At 38.6% G+C, this 23,450-nt stretch overlaps 1 protein-coding gene across 1 annotated transcript in view; it reads right to left on the bottom strand.

Moving 5' to 3' along the window:
- Nucleotides 1-7,084: 7,084 nt before the first annotated feature.
- The window catches only part of LOC148030934 (uncharacterized), a 40,469-nt gene continuing 24,103 nt past the window's right edge, over nt 7,085-23,450 (bottom strand). Inside the window, exons 2-6 of the mRNA XM_087684484.1 lie at nt 20,451-20,620; nt 8,693-8,757; nt 8,577-8,602; nt 8,123-8,450; nt 7,085-8,011 (exon numbers count right to left, since the gene is read on the bottom strand). Coding sequence (XP_087540610.1) covers nt 7,450-8,011; nt 8,123-8,450; nt 8,577-8,602; nt 8,693-8,757; nt 20,451-20,620 — 1,151 coding nt within the window. The 3' untranslated portion in view covers nt 7,085-7,449. The remainder of the gene's footprint in view (nt 8,012-8,122; nt 8,451-8,576; nt 8,603-8,692; nt 8,758-20,450; nt 20,621-23,450) is intronic.

Consider the following 23,450-nt stretch of genomic DNA (forward strand, 5'->3'; position numbering starts at 1 on the left):
CCCAAGGAGTTAAAAGGCACTGGCCATCTTGTGAAAGCAAAACAAGGTTGCTTGCCCATGCAAGAGCTAAATCCAAAATCCCACTCAAGCATACTAGTGCTACTGCAAAAATATTTGAAGGCCCAACAGCCTATGAAAAGGCCAGTAAATTGGTAGATAAATGTCTTCAAAGAAATTAAATAAGCTTGAGAAGGCCTTTCAAATGATGATACCAAATGATCCTTCTTTTGCATCATTCTGAGAAGGCCATACACGATGATACTAAATTATCCTTCTTTTGCATCCATTGTATGTAAGCGCAACATGCGAAGCCCACAATTTGTCCTTTCTAATGAAACTTGACATTTTCTATTTTCCATTTATTGATCTTATGAGGACCTTTATAAGAAGGGAGCATTCTTATCCTATCATGGAGCTTATAAATCATTGAATGCCATATATTATCCTCTTTCATTATAACATGCTTATGCCTTTATCAAGTTAGATGGTTACCTAGAAGCAGCTATGAAAGAAGTTTGAGATATTAAAAACAAGGCTAAAATACAACAAAGGTGTTCCAAAAATGAGGTTAGATTGGAGTTGAGATACTAAAACAATATCATACAATATGCATATACAATGTGCAAATTGAAAGATATTAAATTATATATTAGATTGGGAACTTTTTCTACTTTTAACTTTTTAGGGCTACTAAAAATAAGACCACTTTTCAAAAGTCAAATGGTGGGTGCTATAACAATTTTTTAAAAGGAGGTGAAAAACATCACATCAAGTACCAACATTTCGGTTGGAAGTACCTCAACAAGTTTAAACCCTTTGTCAACTTTTTGTTATAAGTAGATAAAGGTTGGCCAAATGAGTAGAGATTAATAGGTTACATTTGATCACACATAATCTATTCACTAATCTTGTCATTAGTTAAAGTTAATTGAATGGTCTGTTTGGCTTCAAAATTGACCCTAACAATGTTCAAATCTTCCAATTAGCATGTGCTTGACATCTCACTCAATGTGCTAGTTGCTCAATAATATGAGTTTGACAACCCCACTAAGGAGTTGTAGGTGAAGCAAGTCAATCTATATCTTCTAATCACATTTGACTTTAACATCAGATAAAACCTCCATAGGGTACTACCTACTTCCATAGTTAGTTGACTCATCATACAAGTATCTTCACAACGAGAAGATGGTTGACCAGATCAACAAAGAGTTTTTTGTTATTCTTGTAAAGATAGCAAGGATTGGCATGCCAACCATACTTTGAGACCATTATCTTTTATTTCAAACTTCAATTAACTACTTCCATTTGGTAGCTAATTTAGATATTCCATGGTCTTGACACTGTAAGGATGTATATGAAGGCATGAAGATGTAACATCCTAGACATAAATGGCCATGGTTGGTTTACCTTTTACAAAACTATTGCAAAAGAGAGAGCTAACCTAACATGCTACCCTTATCCTTAACAATACAGTCCATTATTTCATCTAGAGAAGTGTGAAAGATACTTCCTAAAGATCACCAACATCAATGTCAAAGACCTAAAGGTGCTTACTTGTTCTAGCCAAGGGACTTGGTGCCAGCGACCAATGCCTTCATCAAAACCTTCACCAACTATCTAGATCCATCTTTTTTTACCACATGCAATTACTTGAGGCTACTCGTTACTCTACTTTAACAAAAGCCTATAGTCTATGAGGAGCAACTACCGCCCTTGTTCTTTGATGTTAATACTAGAGTTGACAACATGCCATGGTAGACTCAATCTATGCAATCTTTCTACGTGCATACTACTTAGAGCTCTTGGAGGATATGGCTAAAAGTTGGTTCCCACCTTGATCTCATTATTCCTTTCCCAATCTCCAATCTAGATGTGAATGTTAGTTATGGAATACATTATAAGTGAGGATATGCTTTCTCAAATGAGATGCCCACTCCTAGAGGCATAAAAATTCAAAGAAAAAAAATAGAAAAGAAAAAAGAAAGCGAAAAGAGAGAAGGTGCTTCATTCTAGAATATCTAGATGCACACACTACCATTGAACCTAGGGGTCCTCAAGTTGAGAGATGCCTAATGGTCTACATTGAACCAATTCAACCTCTAACCCTAGTCGATTGTGGCAAGTCGATTGTGGCAAGAAGAAGATGAGGGCCTAAAAAATAAATCAAGAGAAAGAACTAAGAGAACCTACTTGATCCAAATTTTTGTATGTTAGCTTAAGAATCAAACTATCCTTAATCTTTTTATACCTTACATTTGTTGCACTCTATTATTTGATTCCTACATATTTCACAAGATATATTCACCTTGCATTTTGGTAACATGTTCTCATTCTTACCTTTCAAATCTTGAACTTCTTTAAAAGGGTTGTCTAATGTGTATTATTGTTAACATTCACACTTCCAAATTGTGCACTACCTTCTAACTTAGTTTGTTATTACAATACCTTTATAGCATTAAATATTTTGAGAAATCTTATATAAAGGTTAAACTTTATCCTTATTTTGAAAACTCTAGGATCAAAGAGGATTCCATGTATGTCTCACTCCTTACATAAGGCTCACTTCTTATTGGTTGCTCGTTATATGATGTCTAAGATGTGTGCTATCAATCAATGATACATGTGAGCTAGAAGGGCTTACAATCACTTGGATGAATTTGTAGAATAGAGATCCTAGCTATGAGTATTGCAACAGTCAAATGGTACATGAAAATAACTATGTTTGGACCTTCAAACATGTATACCCATGATATTGATATTGATATTAAAAAGTTTCCTATCTACCTAGTACCTACAATGGACAACAAGCCAATGTGCTTGCCTACATGTAGGAAGCACAAAGCTCCAGACTAACATCATTGCATCAAAGTAGGCACCACATGAATGCCATTGGCCCTTTTGGGATCCCCCAACAAAGGTTAATGTCCCAAACCCCCCCACATAGGGGCCTTGATAACTCTTCACCTGACGAGTCGTTTCTCATGTGTATATTCCATTGCCTTCATTAGCTCTTTCACACCTGACCCGACAAGGAAGCCTTATATATACCTTATCACCTACATCCTTACTATGCAATGGTTCTCTAAGGGTTTGTTGCAAAACTAGAATATTAGGTGATGTTATACTTGAGTGTACCCTTCAAGTCCATTTGCACCCATATCCTTGTTATGTAATGTGTCTCTTGAGGTTTGTTGCAAAACTTTCGTAGGACTAACATAGATAAGTTCAATGTTGGTATTGCGCATAGGAAGGTAATACATTTCATAAGCTTCCAGTATTGGCTAATTCCCACTAGTGCTAATGCATCCTCTATTAATTCTCTACATTCACTTGGCATTGATGATCCACCATAGGAGGGAGACCATTACCTTACACATCCTGAATGCCCTTTAAGGGTTGAAGTGAAGGATAGAAGTTCAATGCCTTACTAGATGACAACCCCACTAAAAAGCACACGACTCTACTTAATATTGAAAGGTGCATTAGCCTGAAATAGAAAACAAAATTCATAGACCAACTTTTACTCACTACCTTGAAATCTATTAGGACCACACAAAATCTTTTATTATGCCTAAACCTATTACTCTCCCATAGAATAAAAATGTGCAACACATTTCAAGAATGAACAAAAATAAAGTATACAAAACAAACTTTTAAAAAGTTATCTTACCTAATTATCATATAGCAGCAAATACAATGTGCTTTGATCCTTCTGGTAGAATAGTCATAATGCAAGATAATATCACACCTTTTCTTTTTTCTAACCATTCTAGGAATATTAAAGCATGAAAAACTAATAGTCAACCCTGAACTTTCTCTTAGAGTAGTTTAAAGCATGAAGATGCCATGTTGCTAGGCTTTTCTTAAATAACTATTATTGTAGCAAGCTTTCCCTTCAATATTGCTAGAAAATCAGTACTTCAATTGTCAATTGTGTTTGAAAGCAACACTTAACCTCAAATTTCTCCTAAAAATGATAGTCACACCACTTTTTGTAGGTTTTTCTTGAAGTCTCCCAAGATCAAAAAGGATCTACATCTATCTATTGTTTTTTTAAATTAAATGCCTAAAACCAAATTTAAACCCTAAACTTACAAAATGCCTTAAGATTGCAACAAATCTTGGTAACTTCTTCCCATTGATGCGCACTAAGAACATCAAACTACATTGTGGTTGAAATTGATTCAATGCATTAAAGAGTACTTCATGGAAGTCAAAATAATGGTTTTTGAAAGGCCATCATCTCCATGTTTCGACAACGGCTTCTCACATAGGTTTGTCAATTGTTGAAGATTCAAAACTAGAATCCATGATGCATAAGAAGAAAAGACAAGAGGAGAAATATGCCCTTTCTTTGGAGGCTCACCCTTAATCCATCAAAAATTATAGAAATCTTTGAGCAAAACCTTTAGGCCCACCAATTAGTATTTGGACCAAAATAACAAACAAAAACTAGCAACCATGTCAACACATGTAAGGAAATTGTATGTAGTTTGTGGACTTAAAAAGATAAATCCATATATTTCTAGGATGAACTCCCAAAACAATATGCACAACATACATAGTGTAAATATTATAAATCTTGAACACAATCATCAAGCATTACATACAAGGTGCTTTGAGCTCTAGGGAACAGAGTTTTATAGCTAACAATCAAAGCCAATATATAGCATAAACAAAGAACATGTATCACATTATCATGATAAGGACTTTTCTGAATCATCAAATACCAAGGTGCTTTTCCATTTGAGTAATAGTTACTAACTAACTAGCTTTTCTATGAAACTCAAGGGTTCCTGCACACCTATAGATGCATGGAGTAAGGTAATATGTGATCCATCCCAAGCTTAAGAGAGTGGTCACCTCCTCAGGTAACATCACTTGTCCATGGAGCAAGTAGTACCAAGGAAAGAGGGAAGAGTGAGTAAAAGTTAGAATTTGTGGGCTAAAAGTGTGCATGTATGGTGTCTTGTTCTTCTATAAACAAATAGCTATTTGCATATGTAGTTGAGAGAATCTAGGGAAGGATAGAGATGTGTGTGTCTACATTAGCACTTGAAGATGCACTAGAGCCAAATAATGCAACCACATTATGTATGTAGTGATGTAAGCATAATCCTCAAGAGTCAAAAGAGGTGGAATGAGCATAGGGTAGAGCCACAAATATAGGTGGAGATATGAGGCAAGTACTCCTCTGTAAATTTGGCCATGTAAGGCCCCATGCATCAATGTAAAGATATCTTAGGGTTTATTCTTTTCTTTCAAATGGTTGCGTATATTTTGAATACTAATTTTTCCGCATCCCTCACAATTATAACAATAATGACCAATGATAAACCATGAAAGTTGCCTTCTTCCAAACATAGAGAGGTGTTCCATAATTCTATGTGTGTTTGTCATCTCTCTAAACAGTCGTTACCAAAAATAATTATCTCGTTACAAGGAAAACATTTAAAGCTTTGTAAAAGATATAGGCATAGTTATATTGTCCCAAAGTCTCGCATAGCACATTACTCTTCACCCCACACCAAAGCTTTGAGGCGAATTCTCCCAACTACTGCAGACAAGGTATTGCATTGTCTTGCTCTTAGTTGAAAGCAAACATATATTCACGAGTATTCAAGGACTTTTTATTGAGCATCCTATAGGAGACACTTTCCGATGGGTATAAACTTTATTTGTGCCCCTTGCACGTTTTTAAAGTGATGCCAAGTGCAAATGCTACTCAATTATCATACAATTATTTTTTTCCTCCATATGCATCCCCAATTTCATATACATGATTTGTTCCATCAACAATATCAACTCTAGTACGTACATGCATGGATGTTGACCAAACTCACAAGAAAGCACGAGTTATTCTAAATTAAATGCTCTCGACAAAGCATGCAAAGCATGTTGAAAGATATAAGCATGTGTGTGCGCACTACGGTGCATGCACATCTCCAAGAGGCCAAACGGATGTGAAATCAAATGAACGAGTATGTGATTATATCCTAGACTACATACAAATTTTTCAATGTGAAGGAGGAACAAAGAATAAAAATCTAAAGCAAATGAACGAGTATGTGATATTATCTTGGACTACATCCAAAATTTTCAATATAGAGGAACAAATAATAAAAATCTAAAGCAACTGCAAGCCACATCTATAGCTTGCACCATGTTTCCCTATATACTTAAGATACAACATGCACAAATATTGTGCCATACCATCAGCCTACATACATCATCACAACGTGTGAATGGAGCTCGCTAGAGTCCATAGTCCAAGAGTGTCATATTAGAGGTAAAGCCTTAACAAATGCCACTTTTTAATTTAAAATTCCAATATGAAGCAATTAGGAACACTAGATTTCCCTAATTCTTACGAAAACTGTCCACAATAGCTTAGTATCCAGTCACATTCCTTGAATAGAAGTAGAAGATTATGTATAGAGGGTCCAAATAGTAAAAAGAAATGCTCTTTACATACACTGCATATAGACAGCTTGTCAATACAAATGCCAAAGCATATCAACAATGTGCATGCAAACGGATTGTCAATGCAAATGCCAAGGCATATCAAGGATGAGAAGCTTCTGAAAGCCCAAAATCAAATGTTTCCATCCTAAACCATGCTTAGGAGTTGATGCCCATCCCAAGGCCTTCAGTAAGTCATGTGACTGACAAAACAATATTGAATGTCAATAGATTGACAAGATTTCAATTAGCCAATTTCAGATCAAGGTAGAGATTATTCAATGGGAACCTGCACAAATGAGGTAACAATACCATGACAAATTGACAGACAAGATCCGAGCCCAACTGATGATACTTGAACAATCTGAAAATTCATTGAGGTAATCAGCCTCGAAAAATTCATTGAGGTAACCAAACTTGAAGGACCTTCAAATCAAGAGTGACAGTACTTCAGCCACACAAAACAGAGATTTAATTCGTATCACGTAAAATAAGAGAGTATCCATGCTCTAAGGTGACTCTAGAACCAAAATATAGGAATCCTGCAGGACATTATAACGAATTATGAAGATTAGCATCAAAAGAAACAGCAGTAAACCAAAACAAGCACAGATTTCGAACATTATCTCAAGGCAGGAAAATAACTTTATTTACAAAATATGTCCATAAGCACGCTTAGAGAATGCTTTCTGCACAGCCTTACCAGTTTTTGACAGGCTATGAGAAGTGCCCTCACACAAAGTCAATATTAGGTCCAAAAAACTGGGCATCAAACAATATGGTCAAAAAGTTCAATATCAACCATCAGCATTTGAGGTACAGAAGCCAAGATTCTTCTGAAGGCTCATTCCTCCACGATATTCTAGTAGCCAAGGAGTGAACACAAGGTACAGATGAACAACTCCATTTTCAAACATCCAGCCATCAAATTGCCAGAAATTAACCCTTTATTTGGCACATCATAATCACATTGAGCTTCCTCTGATATTAGCGGACCCCATGGACCCAGGAGTAACTTCCTTCTGATGTCTGTTCAGGAAGTCCATCAGATGAGACAGAAGGCCTTGGGAATACAGCTGCAGGAAATGCACTGTGAGCTGTATTAGGTACAGTTCTTTGACTTTGATTACCCCTGGTTGGAACCCAGGCCAACCAATGGCTAGAGCTTAGATACGGAGCCTGAGGAGCATAAAATCCTCCTGACCAGGGATCAATTTGATTTCCTGCTGCTGTCCACCCTAGTCCACTTGCCCCTGCGACTTGACTCGTGCTTTGCCCAATCGCATTTGGGGCCACCCAAGAACCATAATCATTTAAAGGCTCATTAATCCAAGCCTGTTCCGAGGAAGGAGAAGCATGTGTTATTCTTTGTGAAGGGGTTGGAAGCATTTCACTTGGTCTAGCTTGCCTGCTGCTGACATATCCATTCCGGATTCCATGTGTTGATTGGACATGGGAATGACTATATAATCCTTGTGCATTTTGAAATTGTGGAACTTGTCCCATTAATTGCCCAGAATGACCCGTAAAATTCTGTCCCTGGCTGGGCCTACATACAGACAGCATATGCATGAGGAAAAAAGGGGGGGGGCACAAAACAGGAGCATAAGAGCATTACAAACACTTCACACTTTGGTCTCTGGCATGTAGAAGATCTCACCCCGTATGGACAGATTGGTGACTCCCCACAAAATATCTGCTACCACCTGGATGCAGAAACCTTCCGTTGGCATTGTAATTCTGAGAAGCTTCATGTGGCATGGACATGCTGCTAGAGACCTGTTGATGTGCAGGATTTCTGTTGATAGAGATGCCTGCAGCCCTCCTTGTGTTTCTAGCTGACCGATTGCCAGCATGCAGAGCAAGGAAATCATCAACTTGGTGTGTGAGTCCTCCAGTAGACAAACCTTGCACAGCAAGATAAGGGCAAAGATGTATGGTAGCAGGTGATCTTGTTCCCGGTCTCGGATTTAATAATGGCTCCATGTCTGCAGTGATCAGTAATCAGGGTGTTTTATAAAGAATGCTGTATAATACTGAACCCAACATAATACAGTGTGATTGTAAATTCCATATAAATAATCCGACAAGCCAAAGTTCAAACATCCACTTACAGCCATTTGTAAAGTTGTTCAAATCCCTGCCAGAATATGACACACAAATAAAGTTATAAACAGATGTGGTGAAAGAGAGGATGTCATGAACTATAATAATTTAGGTCGAAACTTACTCCATAGTCAGGGGAATGTGTGCATATGCACCCTGATGAGGACACCATGGGGTATGGCCAAATTGCTGCACAAAAGATAGTACTCTTAGGATTCAAATCCTTTCAATTATTACCAGCACAGAATACAACTGGTGGAAATACTTTGCAATGTATCCTCTTGCAATACCAGCTTTGATAAGGAATTGAAAGTGAGCTCTCTCAAACATGAAAGAGATGTCAACAGCAAGAGAAAGCCTAAGATGTGTGTCTTGAGTGCTTAGTGCAATGAAATTCAGACACAAAAGCTTCATATTTGCACTTAAGAAAGGATGAGAAACTCGCTACAAGCATAGTTGCCAGGACTTTGGAAACCAGCAAAATGGAACGATCTTTGGAATTACAAAATAAAGTTTCAATCTAAGGCCAACCAGAATTTATTTCAAGTTTTAGTCTCTCTCTCTCTTTTTTTTCGTAAAACTCTCTCTCTCTCTCTCTCTCTCTCTCTCTCTCTCTCTCTCTCTGTGCACGCATGTGCAGTGTGTTTGTCTGCATGTGCATGTGTGTGTGTTTGGGTATGCTAGAATACACAAAATGTATTCAAGTAGAAAACCCTAGGGTTAACCATATTCACTATCCTAAGAAACCCTAACCCTAACTCTGACAGGTGTAGGAACCATTTTAACTGCTCTTAAGTGACTGTTAGTGTGTCTAGGCAGCTCGTACCAAGGGACACATGGCATCAATAGGTAGCCAACCCAACACACCCCCCAAACCCAATGTATGAGCCAATAAATCTAGGAAAAATTAAACTATCTCAAAACATAGAAATATATGTAGGTCATGATTGTGCAAGTTCATCTAGATGGAAATAGCAATTTGTAACTATACAAAGAATGAATAACCATATTTAAAAGGTATCTAGTCCAAACCATGCCAAAAAGCTTGAGATTTAGATCAAGGAAGAGCCTTCGTACACAGATCTGCCAAGTTACCTTCAATGGGTACATAAGACAACTAAATATCTCTTGTTGAGACATCGACATGCGTTCATGAACATAATGACATAGTACCTCAATATGCTTTGTATTGGCATGGAATACTAGATTCTATGCAATGGCCAAAGCAATTGTATTGATTGTCCTAAGAAACCCTAACCCTAACTGTGCTAGGTGCACTAACTGTCCTAACTGTTTTCAAGTGATTGTTCGCGTGTCTAGGAAGATCGCACCGGGAGACAAACAGCATCAATGGGAAGCCCATGAGATAGCCAACAAACCCCCCTCCATGGTATGGACCAATAAATCTAGGAAAATATATCAAAACATAGAAATAGTTATAAGGTCATGGTTATGCAAGTTCATCCAAATGGATATAACAATTTATAGCTATACAAAAAATGAAAATCATATTTAAAAAGGTACCTAGTTCAAACCATGCTGGAAAGCTTGAGGCTTAGGTCAACGAAGAGCCTTCGTAAAACATATCTACAAAGTTACATTTATTGGGTACATAACACTACTAAAAATCTTCTTTTGACAAGCATTCACGAACATAATGATAATCTACCGCAATATGCTTTCTGCTGGCATGAAATACTAGATTTTGTGCGATGGCCAAATTACTCTTAAAAATCAATGGAAAGGATTGTCATCTAGTGAATATGAAGATCTATTAGTAAACTTGCAAACTCCACTAGCTGTAAAAAAGTTGCTTTGTACTTGCAACAACTAGAAACAGCAATTATGGTCTGCTTCTTACTAAACCAAGAAATAAAAGTACACAACTTGAAAATATTGCCACTCTTGAGAGACATGAGCATCTCACCAACCAGCCCAACCACGTTTTGTAAACCCATGCTAGTAAGTGAAGTATCAACCATGTTGAAAAGGCCTAAATCCCAGGTGCCTTTGAGGTATCTATAGACACACTTCACTGCTTGCCAATGATAAGCAACGAAAAGCACCCAAGAAGGCCAAAAAAGAAGCCCATGGCACATCATAAAAGACAATGAAGCAATTTGATTCTTAAGAGTGTTTCAATTGACCATGTGTCCAAAGTGCAAATGAACCAAATTGAGAATTGGAATACATGCTATACCTCTCTTGTGACAAAACCTTAGCACATAAGCATAAAAGTACAATTCGTCTGATTGAATGTAATTTTGATTTGGGAAAGTTTCTAAGGATTTCCCTAAAGAATCACTAGAAAGGTTGTGCATAGATCTGCTCAACTAGGATATTGTGAACTAAAGATCCACTCTAGTGCAACATGAATAGATGCAATGTGAAACTATAGGATGTCTCTAGACAAGCATAGAGTGGGCTATGATATGAGGCCGAATGGGTTAATTACCCATATAATGGGGGTCAACCAGCTTGAAGTGGCCAAATAAAAAGCCAAAGCCTTGGATACTTTAAAGCACCTCCACCTTTGCATCCACAAGTAGAGATGCCATAAGGAACACACTAGATTTCCAAGATAAAATCACTAAGGCAATCACACTAAGATTACTTGCATCTTGCATGATTTCATCATTAAACTCTCACTCTCTCTTGCCCTAGCCACCCCTACCCTTGTTTCACTCGCCCCATCCTGCCATGCCCGCACCACCCCTACAAGCTACACTATTTGCCCTTAATGCTTGGCCATGCCATCATTTTCTTCTCAACTCCTTTCCTTAGTTTTATTCTACTCTACCACAACTAATATCCGTTACAAACCTCCCCACTTACATGAAGCCCTGCCACTTGGGGGCAAGGGGTCGTCCCTCAAATGGTTAGGGCAACACAATCCCCTCTACATCCCCATATACAAAGATATCATCCAAACCGACCTTTTCCGGATATTGGCCTTGCGACCATCAAAACTGTTGGAAATGGAAGAGAGAGAGAGAGAGAGAGAGAGAGAGCACAAGACAATGAGCAAGTGCTAGAATTATCAAATGAATGCACAATAGGTCTTAAGTAAGTTAGACCTATTCCTAAGTCAACTAGAGTTAATTTTACCCGAGAACTAACTCTAGAAGTGGTGACACAGCTTATTGATGTAGTTGTGTTCACAATACAAACCAACTAACTAAAACATTGGACACTTCCCAGAGAATTGGCAAATTCTAACATCCCCTTGAAGTGCCAATGTGGTAGAAGTACAAGAAGATAGATCACCAAAGGGTAGCAAGTTCAAGGACTTTCAAAAAGCCTAAAACTTCTTAGGAGGAAGTCCTTTGGTAAAAATGTCAACAACATTCTCTTGTGTAGGAACATGCATCAAAATGATCTCTCTTGTCTAGCATCTCTCTCTCTGACATAATGCTAATGTACCTCAATGTGTTTCATGCAAGTATGAAACACAAGATGTTGTGTCACTACAATAGCACTCTGACTGTCAAAAAGAATGGGTGTAGGACCATCCAAAGAAATCTATAGATCAACCAACGATCTACACAGCCATACACATTCCACTGTTTCCGTGAAGGCTGCCCTATACTCAACCTCATAAGACAAGGTAGCCACTATAGGTTGTTTATTACTTAGCCATGAAAGCATGAGCGGCCTAGAAAGAAACATTGTCCACTAGTAGATTGCCTAGTGTCTGCATTACTAGCCCAATCTAAATCAATGTAAGCATGTAAGTGCAAGTCTTCCCCCCCCCCCCCCCCCCCCAAAATCAAGAAACAATAATGCATGTAACTGAGGACCTTACAAATATCTGAACATCCACTTAATAGCTTGTCAATATGTGGTCCACGGATTGCACATATATTTCCTCACCTGAGATACTACATAATGAATGTTAGGACATGTGTTGCAAACGTAAATGAGGCAACCAACAACTTGGCTATAAATTGCAACATCATACATCTCTTAGCCATCATGCATAGATAGCTTTAAGCCTAGCTCCATAGGAGTGCACGTAGGTTTGCAATCTTGCATATTAAACCTATGTAACAACTTATTCATATACTGTGATTGTGACATGAAGATACCATGCTAATTCTGGGTGGTGAACTAAATCCCAAAATAATAGTATAGACAGCCCATATCTGATGCCCCAGGAGACATATTCCACAGTGGATTCCGTGAGACCACGGTGGATTCCGTTAGGTTTTTATTCCACGATGGATTCTATGAGGTTTTTCGGTGGATTCCATAAATCTATACTTATTTGCCGAGGATCATACACAAGGTGAATTCCTTGTGCAAGAAGTTGACGGGGACGCCTATCCTCTTCAAGCATCAGATTAATTTAATGTGCAGGTGGGTGATTCCACAGCGGGTGATTCCACAAAATACATATTTAAATTAATGGACGTTTATGAGTTTAGAGTACACTCATATTAAATTAAGGTTAGGACAAAGTTCCAACCTATTTATTTATTTGGTAGCTAAAGACTGCTAAGTATTCACTTTTGTGGATTTAATTTTATTATTTTCTAACAATTGTGAATGCTTCAATTGATGTATAGAGCAAGCAACAGTGGCATTGGGAAGCACCGGGCGATGGTGTGTATGTAGAAGAATTATCATTTTTAGACGTGTATCTTATCACTAAAGGCGTGGCGTCAATATTTATTTAGGTGTGCTTATTTACTAAAGCGCTTGACAAACATTTATTATTTTATATGCGCATAGGCACTCGGTTTAAAAATTTCATTATTGGACATTGTATTTGGACACAGTCCGACTTTTTGGATACCCAAACGCTTTGTTCTTTATTTGGGCAAAAGCAAATACAAAAGCCAAAGCATACTAATTGTAAATTGGGCTATTTTTTAGCTTGGATATTAATAAATTTATAAATGCATACATTGTGAAGCCCTCACATAAGGCATGGGGAGAGATTGTACCCAATTTGTCTTTTTTCGTCTCATGTCGTACAAACCTTTATTTTTGCTTTATAAGCTTTTGTAGAGTTATTTGTTCTTGGGGACCTTCCGGTGTTCACTACGCGCGCATACAGCATCCGATTTGCACACCAATATCTAATATAGCTAATTCAATCTTAAAATATACAATTTTTCCTTCTCTAGGTCCAATGAGCAACATGCCATCTACATAATGAATGATAATCAGCAAGTCCCCCAATTCATTCTTAATGCACAGAGTAGGAGCAATCAGACTATTTTTGAACCCTTTGCTGACTAAATAAGCATCAATTTTAGAGTACCATGCACGAGGAACCTATTTCAAACCATAAAGAGCTTTACATAGCTTGCATACCATGTGCTCTTTCCCCTTAATCATGAACCTTGGAGGTTGTGACACCAACATCCTCATGCAAATCCCCATTCAAGAATGTTATCTTGATGTCCAACAGATGTGCTTTCCAACCATAATTTACAACCATAGCAATCACACATCTCACTGTACTCATACGGGATGTAGGAGCAAAAGTTTTCTCATAATCTATGCCCTTTTTCTACACATAGCCTTTTGCTACCAACCACACTTTGTACCAATCAATTCTACCATCAACTTGTTTAAGTTTAAAAGCCCATTTTGTGCCAATAGCCTTCTTGCCAGGTGGTAAGTCCACAAGATCCCATATAGAGTTAGTTTCAATGGAGTCTAACTCGTCCTACATACATGTGGAAAACCCTCATCAATACGCTGCTGTTCGGGAGTAAATAGAGCAGCAACAGCCTGCTGTAACAAGTCTGGCCTGCCATTTACAGCAGGCAGGGACTCCAAAGAAAGTGATAAAAGGCCTTGAAAAACGTCACCAATGCCATGTGTGGCTGGCATTTGAAACTAGTTATGTGAAAATGCTGCATTTTCAGCAAATATGACATCCCTAACAAGCACCTTCTTCTACATGGGTCATACATGCAAGTCTTTGCTTTTTGAACTATAGCCCATAAAAATCCATTTTACAACCTTATCATCAAGCTTCACGCGAAGCTCTTTCGGAACATACCCATAGGCTATGCGACCAAACACCCCAGAGTAATCAACTTTGGGTTTCTTGCCATGCCAAGCTTCGAACGGTGGGATCATGTTCAAAGCCTTTGTAGGCACACAATTCAATACATGATTGGCACACTAAAGCCCTTCTAACCAAAATTTATGAGACAACCCCTTGCTTTTCAACATACAACAATTCATTTCCATGAGAGTGCAATTCTTCCTTTCAACAACTCCATTTTACTGAGGAGACATTCTAACAATGACTTGATGGGCAATGCTACAATCTAACAAATATGTCTCAAATGCACGAGATATATACTTCCCCCCTCATAGCCTTTGCTTTCCGAACTATAGCCAATAAAAATCCATTTTACAACCTTATCATTAAGCTTCCCACAAAGCTCTTTCAGAACAAGCATTCTTTGTAGGTGCACGATTCAATACATGATTGGCACATTGAAGCCCTTCTAACCAAGATTTATGAGACAGCCACTTACTTTTCAACATACAACAATTCATTTCCATGAGAGTGTGATTCTTCCTTTCAACAACTCCCTTTTGCTGAGCAGTCATTTTAACAATGGCTTGATAGATAATGCCACAATCCAACATATATGTCTCAAATGCACAAGAAATGTACTTCCCTCCTCCCCCCCCCAAACCCCCTCTATCTATACGAAGTGTTTGCACTTTTAAACTAGTTTCAGCCTCAAGCTTTGCCACGAGATGTTTAAAATGCATGAATACATCAAATTAGCCTTCAACCCATATACCCATATATACCTCGAGTAATCATTAATAAATGTAACAAAATAGAGATGACTCCCAAGTGCATGTGTCCTCATGGGGCCACAAACATCACAATGAATAAGATACATTTTTTGGACAGCACGCAGTGCACCATTCTTTTTGAAGGAAAACCTGTGCATCTCGCCCAAAATACATCCCTCGTATCCATGAGAACGTGGAGTTTCCACATCTACCATATGACACCTCTAAAGGATCATCAAACTCCCAAAGCTTGTATATCCATAACAGGCATGTCAAAGCTCTGCATTTTGCAACGGGCGTAAGACTAGTGACTACCAAAGCATCATGAGACTGTCGGTCATAAGTGTCTAACAAGAATAAACCCTTGTATAGAGTACCGGACTGTCTGCATGCATAGTCCCTCTATCTCTGACAATACATTTATTATCCTTAAAGATAACCTCAAAGCCATGCTTATTGAAGCTGAAATAGACAACAATTTCTTTGTAATGACATGCACAAATAATACATCTAGTAGCCTAAAGTATGAACCATCTGCAACAGTAATAGTCACTCTCCCAATGCCACAAACATCATAGCTACTACTATTCACACATGTGACACGCTTCCCAGCAAGGGCTGAATGCAAGAAGTAAACAAGAAATTCCTTGAAGTGATATGCTTTGAAGCACCACTATCAAAATACCATGTTTGCTACATTTCATCAGTATTAAATGCAGAATCAACCATAGAAGAATCATGACTGCACATAAGGAATACAAAATCATCCTCTACCAAGTTGGCTGAAGTATCACCATCTACTGATTTATTGGCTAATGCCTATTGGACAATCAAACCGGAGTCGTCCTTTTTCTTGACCAATCTCTTTTGGCACTCATCAATATAATGACCTGGCTTCTTGCAATAATGGCATTTTTCCTTCTTCTTAGTTTTATTTGATTCTTTGATAGTCTTGTTTGATGGCTATCTAGCATCACCCTTTTGCTAGTTTTGTGCATTTTTCCTAGCTTTACCCTTGCCTTTAAACGTGGAAAGCATAGCCACATCACCCGAACGCAAAGCAACATTCTTCCAAGCCTGCTCCTCTTGCAAGAAAAGGCCTTCCAACTCCACACAGATAAGGGCTTGCTGCCCTCCCCCCTCAATGATAACATCAAAGAGATGTGAAAACCAAGATATGACTCTAAAAGAGAGTTTAAGGTAATGTTCACCAATTCGGCATCCTAAATGATCTCATCAACATTGAGCAGTTGCTCGCGCAAATCCTATATACCAGTAAGATGATCCCCCTGTCCTATCACCCTCACCCATGTTTACATTTGCCAACTCTCTACAAAGGTAGAAAATCTTGGTCTCATAAAAGGAGGAGAACGAGGAGTAGTAGCAACAACACCAGCAACCTGTCCTTGAGTGTGATGATGAGGTGTCTGAGATACAAGGCCTCTTAGTCACAACAAGTTCCACAAATCCTTCATAACAAGAAGGTTACGGACCATAAAACTCTACAATGGGTAATCGGAGCCATCAAGCTTATCCTCCTAAGTGAGGACACTGAGGATGTTACTCTAATCATTGTTGCCTTAATGTGCCATGCTATCAAAAATGAGTAAAAATTCTACAACCAAATACTTCAAAACTAAAGTATAGTGTGTGTACTCCTTAGAGTACCAAAAATCCCTTGGAAGTACCAAATAAGTGCCAAACTATCACACAAATGACAAAATATGTGCAATGTCACCCGAAATAGCACTCAGCCAAAAGAATAATAGCAATGCACTACTGTATGCTGCTTTAGTACACCTGCCTCGTACTGTGAGCCACAAAATTACAAATTCCAATAATCTAATGTCGATTCTCACCAAAATTTCTAAATTTTCCCTAAATTTACTATTCAATCTAGCTGTAGCAACAATTAAATGTTGTTGTACCATTGATTTTCTGCCAAATATATGCAAGGCAAATGCCCTAAATTTCTTTTTGAAATTTCAAACAGATTGAAGAAGTTCTTGCCTTGCAATCTGAAATTCTGCAAAAATGTCACCTCAAGACATATGCCAATAATAACCAGCAACTGGAATCTAGCTCACGATGTGTGCTAGCGCTAGAAATTTGAAAATCCCGAAGTTTCTCGCACCAATGTTGAAGAAATCGCCCAGTGTTGGCAATTTTGGTGGAGATTCACACATGGAAACTCAAATTGGGCAAAATCCCTAACTTTCATAAAAGAAATTTTGAGAAATTTTAGAAATTAGAAAAGTTTGTTGAAAATCCCCAAATTTCTTGACATGAAGTGTGGAGAGTTTGAAAATTTCTTAGAAATTAGGTATGAGACGAGTAAGATGGATAAGAAATTGTGGAAGTTTTCGAAAATCCCCAAATTTGAAATTTTAGAATTTTTACATTTTTTCTCAAATCTGCAAAAAATGACAAGCAAGGATGAGAAAATAGTGGGCAAGGTTGAGAAAATGGTAGGCACGGCTGAAAATATTACGAACAAGGCTGAGAGAGGCTATGTGTGACAATTTCATGCTAGACTGCACATGGAAAAAGAGCATCACCACCTCCTCCAAAACAGCAACTTCTCTTCCTCAAGCTGAACGTTGGCTGGTTGCAACAAGACCTTGACAAAGCAGCACTGGCTAACAATGGCTGTTCAGAATCCGTGCATAGAAGCTACTCTAATATCAAATGTTGAAAATGGAAAGAGAGAGAGAGAGAGAGAGAGAGAACACAAGGCAATGGGCAAGAGTGGGTAACAATTCCACACTCAAAATGCAAGTGCTAGAATGATAGGATAAAAATACAATAGGCCTTAAGTAAGTTAGACCTGTCCCTAACTCAGCTAGAGTTAATTTTATTCTAGAACTAACTCTAGAAGTGGCGACACAATTGATTAATGTAGTTGTGTTCACACTACAAACCAACTAACTAAAACATTGGGCACTGCCCATAGAATTGGCATTTCTGACAAAAACTAACCTCCCTCCCCCTCTCTCTCTCTCTCTCTCTCTCTCTCTCTCTCTCTCTCCAGTTTTCTTATATTTTCTACTAGTAAGGTGGGATAGACAATGAGGGTACTACTAAATAGCAATAAACCATCAAATGAAGCTAATACTAGAGAGAAATTCCTCCAAAAAACCACCTCTGCTAACAATCAACTCATCTCTAAACTATATCCATACCTTTTCAGCTTTCTTATATTTGCTACTAGTAAGGTGGGAAAGACAATGAGGGTACTACTAAATAGCCCAAATGAAGCTGATATTGGAGAGAAATTCCTCCAAAAAACTACCTCTCCTAACAATCGACTCATCTCCAAACTAGAGGCCAGATCACCTGCCTGTAGATGACATCTGATTCAAAGTCTTAAATTTTATAAAATGTTTTGAATCTCTTCACAAAGATGATGGCTCGTATCAAAAAGCCTTCAATTGGAGTATATTCAACCTTGTTTGCCACAATTCCTTAGTAATAAAGATGAAAAGGGAGCCATCTGAAAAACTGATTTTCTCTCTCTTCAAAGACAAATTCATACCACCTCTACTAGCTTAGATGCTTTTGTCCACTACATCATTTGAACACCAAGTAAGGTACATTGATTATACCTCTTCAATCTCAGCATACTCTCTCTTTATCCCTTCAAATTAAGGAAGGAGAAAGGTATCGTGTGCCTTTGGACCCAGGATTCTAAGTCAGCAACAAGCTATTGTAATCATGGTTGGCCACCCCCCTACTTCACGGTGATTATTTTCTCTCCCTTTTCATCTATTGGCAGCCATTGTTTGCTGATCAGTCACCATGATCAGCAATAATAATGACTTATTTGGCATGCTTGGCAAGCTCGACAACACAAAGTATCCTATGTGGGCTTATATGATGAGGCATGCCCTCATCGCAAAGAATCTACGGAACATTGTTTCTGGCATTGATGTGAGGCAGGTTTTAGTTCTCAACCCTAGCTAATTCAGTTGCCTTTCAAACTTACACACAAAAGCATGCTTAGTTTATCAAGCTACATTTGCAAAGCTTCAACCCAATTCTTCCATAGAGTTCTACTCCATACACCTTCCAGTGGACTCTTGACTGAGTGTTCAATTCTCAATTCCTGCTTTACAATCAAGATCATCATTTTGTTGAAATTCAGTTGTTTCAAACAAAAGTTGTGATAAGCAAACACGCAGATTCTTCATAAGCTTTCAAGGAATTCATTTAGGTAGCCTCTTCTAAATTTCATTCTAGCTTTGCAAGTGCGAAAACGAATGAAAAGAGACTTGCATCACTTGAGAAAGAGTGAAAAAGAAGATCATGTTTAGGCAGCTTAAATGCTCCCGAAATTGTCCTACACATGCAGCCCACATCTAGAAGAGATATACTTCAGATTGTAGAAACCTTATCTGAATGCAAACAACTTGAGGCATTGTACCCACACATTGGAACTGTATCATGTGAGCTCATTTTTCCTGAATAATGTTGCTTGCACAATATAATGCAACTCTTCTCTATAGGTTAAATTCTCTTTCTTATGGATACTGTAAATACTGTACCCCTTACCTATACACTAATTTCTCTTTCATATGGATATTACAAACCATTGTTCCCATTCTACCAAGGGTATTTACCATAGATTCCTGTCCTACTTATGGATTGCTAGTGCAAGAAGACCTCTGCAATACAGCAATGAGGTATAAAACATTTTTTTCAAAAGGTAATTCAGCTCCACATTCTCCACAAGTGTAAGCTGGCAGATGTTGATACTGTTTGAATGAAGTTAACTCCTTAAGTAGTTGTCGGACATACAAATGATAAATGAAATATTTTTGCGATGCCCGCAGTCAATTTGTCTCAGTGAAAAGGCTAAGGGTTACAGAATATTACCCATCACAATTACTTTCAGCTTTGTAAAATAATCAACTGTTCTTTGAGTTGTGTGCACATATATTTGAATGGCTTATGAAAAGAAAGTAAAATGATGCCTTGATTATTTAAACAATGTAAAATATATTTAGATTGTCAACCTCACAAGTGCACTTGCAGTTCTGTGAACCCACACATAATGCAAGTCACAAGTCCTACTGTAAATTGCTTAACAATTGAAATCTCACCACATTGGTTGCTCCATTATAGACCTCTGGATCATCTTCAAAAGTAAACTCATCAACAAAATCTTCGTGTAGAAAGCAACCGTTTGCATACAGCCACTGTCCCTGTTCCACCTGCCGACAGTTAGGGCATTGCATTCTACCTTTCGCATTGAAGGCTGATCCAATGCAATCTGCAACCATGACACGATGCTTACTAGTCATTTTGAGCAATGGCTTCTTCTAAAATAGCAAGATATTAACAATCCAGGGAAAGTTGGGAAGGCCAGAACCAAGTTTAGCTACGCAGCAGAAAGCTGGCACAATTATTATCTATAAGTGTTTTTTGGATTCTGCCCATTCTAAACTGACAAAGGCACCAATATATACTACAATATTTCACAAATATATAATTGCATGAGACACCAGAAAGCCATAATTGCAAGAGATAATACAGCATGCTTTTGTGCCAAACCATCACCCAACAGTTCGCACATTGAAAACTGATATTTTAGTAAGGCATTTAGCAGATATTTGGACTTAAAAAGAGTTCAAACATGCTTTTGTGCCAAGGCCATGCAACCCAGAAGTTTGCCCTTATGAAAACAACAATAGAGACATATTGCATTCTCATTTACAAAGAAAAGGGTTCTGCCATTGTACATACACCATTGCTCTTGGCTCATCAATGCATGAAGACACCAAACTTGAGTGAATGACTCTATATCCAAAAGCTTTCGTGAAGTGCCTATTGTTGGGTTTGACTCACGCCCACACTCACAGAGGAATGTCGGTGATCTTTACTAAGGCACTAGGGCACTTTTTACTCTTTGCATGAGAGGTTTTTTCCCCTAGATTTATTTCTTTTATTTTATGTGCCTATGTTACACAATTTTAAGCACTTATCGTGTTTCACACTCTTCAAGTGTGAACACCCTCTTACAACCCTAAGGTTTAAGGGTTGTACTTTGTACTTGCACCTTACACTTGAGATTATTGTATCGGGTGTCATGCTCTCACACTCTACACTGTCAACTGTACTCTCAGCTCAGCTTCAATCTGTCCTTCCTCACATTTGGTATCAAAGCTGAGGTCAACTTAGTCTCTACTCGGAGCTCACAACTACTTGCCCAGCTCTAGCTTCAGCTTGGTGAGCTGTTGCCTCAATCTGCAGCAGCTATCTGCACCACCACCAGGTCGTCTACTAGCAGCCAACGCCACCAGTGCTGCTGCCCTTCATCTGTTCTATCCACTAGTGCTGATGCCTCCAGCTCCAGCCACCTCAACTGCAAAGCCGCCAGCCTACGTCGCCAAAGCCGCCACAGGTCTGCCTGCCAGTTCCTGATGCAACCTAGTCTGCACCGCCTTCAGTCGCAACCTAGTCTGCACCGCCAGTTCCTGACCCAAACCAGAGGTAACAAACAAGCAAATTTTATCAATTTTTTATTCAAATTTAATTCTTTGGAAGGGGCTTTTGCCCAGGCAGGCAATCTCAGTTCCAGCACCTGTCTAGGACACAATTACTGCAGAGTTTTTGTGAATTTGGGGCCAGACATTTGGGCCTTTTGCAGTCAGCTCAAAGATTAACAAATGTACATCTGTGACAGTCTGAAATAGACTGATTTCGTGCATTTTGAGATAAAATTTTGGGGCTTTTGCATTTTCACTGCTGCTGAGCACTTATTGCACCTTGGACAGCATGCATTTCACATAGTTTTTTACTCAGTGTGATTAAATTTGCTAATTACAGCAAAGTACTTGCTGTAATTTCTAGAAATTCTGAGATTTCCAGGTTGGTCCAGCTGGAGGATTGCTCGTTTACTCGCTGATCAGTGACATTTATCATAGCAAATCAATGAGGTGATGTATTTACATATGTATCCAAGGAGGATAGGTTTGATGGCAACAACTACTCCCTCTGGTCCTTTATGATGAAGAATGTGCTGGTTGCAAAGAATCTTTGGGATTATATCAGTGGTGAAGTTCGGCCCGGAGTTGTGGCTCCACATGGACAACAGGCAACTCAGCCTATTCAGCCCACTCCAGCTCAGCCACTTCCCTAGAGATCAACAGCACAAAAAGCATGGGATACACGGGATGCACACACTTTGTCGTTGATTGCATCAGCAGTTCAACGGTCCTTCATCCCTCACATTCGATCTACAGCTTCTTCACGAGAAGCATGGCTAACCTTAGAGCAGATGTTTGCTAGAAAGAACAAGACGTGCATCTCTTTCTTGAAAAAAGAGCTTGAGATTGTAAAGATGGATGAGGGTGATTCTATGCACGATCATCTAAATAAAATTTAGGACTTGCGTGAGCAGCTTATGAATGTAGATGAGTATTGCTTAGATGCGCAATTGATATCTTCTACCTCAAATTCATTGCCACCCTCGTACTTGGCCTTTCATATGGCCTTGAACCTCACCATGAGGATTTTCCTACAGCTGCTTACATTCCTTCAATTGGTCAATTTGCTCTTTAGAGGAGGAGTAGACAAGAAAGAACAATGATGTGGATGTTATAGCCTCTGAGCAAGCTTTTATGGCAAGGCAAAAGGGCAAGGGCAACCAAGCAAAAAATGCTCCACAGAGCTCTCAGACTTTAGGCAATTCACAAGGTAGCAAGAAACATGGGGGCACGCAAGCCAAGAAAGGCAAGTGCCACTATTGCAAGAAGCCAAACAATATATCACTGAATGTAGAAAACACATAGCCAAGGAGAAAAAGGAGTCAAGGATGTTTGTTTTTTATACACCTTCTACTACCACTGAGTCTGCACTCTTTGTCACAAATAGGAACTATTGTTTTTACACATGCAGTTATGACTCTTTGTGAGCTAATAGAGCCGCTAGCTCTATTGAGGATGCGAGCACATGATTTTTTGACAGTGGTACTTCCAAGCACATCACATCTTACATAGATTTGTTTGCTTCTGTTATTGCAGCCCCGGTTAGCAACTCTATACAATGTGCCAACAATACATCATACCCTGTTAGAGACATTGGGGAGTTTGTGTTGATAG

This window comes from Lygodium microphyllum, chromosome 9, assembly GCF_053477565.2.
Source record: "Lygodium microphyllum isolate KBCC chromosome 9, Lygodium_microphyllum_v1.1.10, whole genome shotgun sequence".
Lineage (NCBI taxonomy): Eukaryota > Viridiplantae > Streptophyta > Polypodiopsida > Schizaeales > Lygodiaceae > Lygodium > Lygodium microphyllum.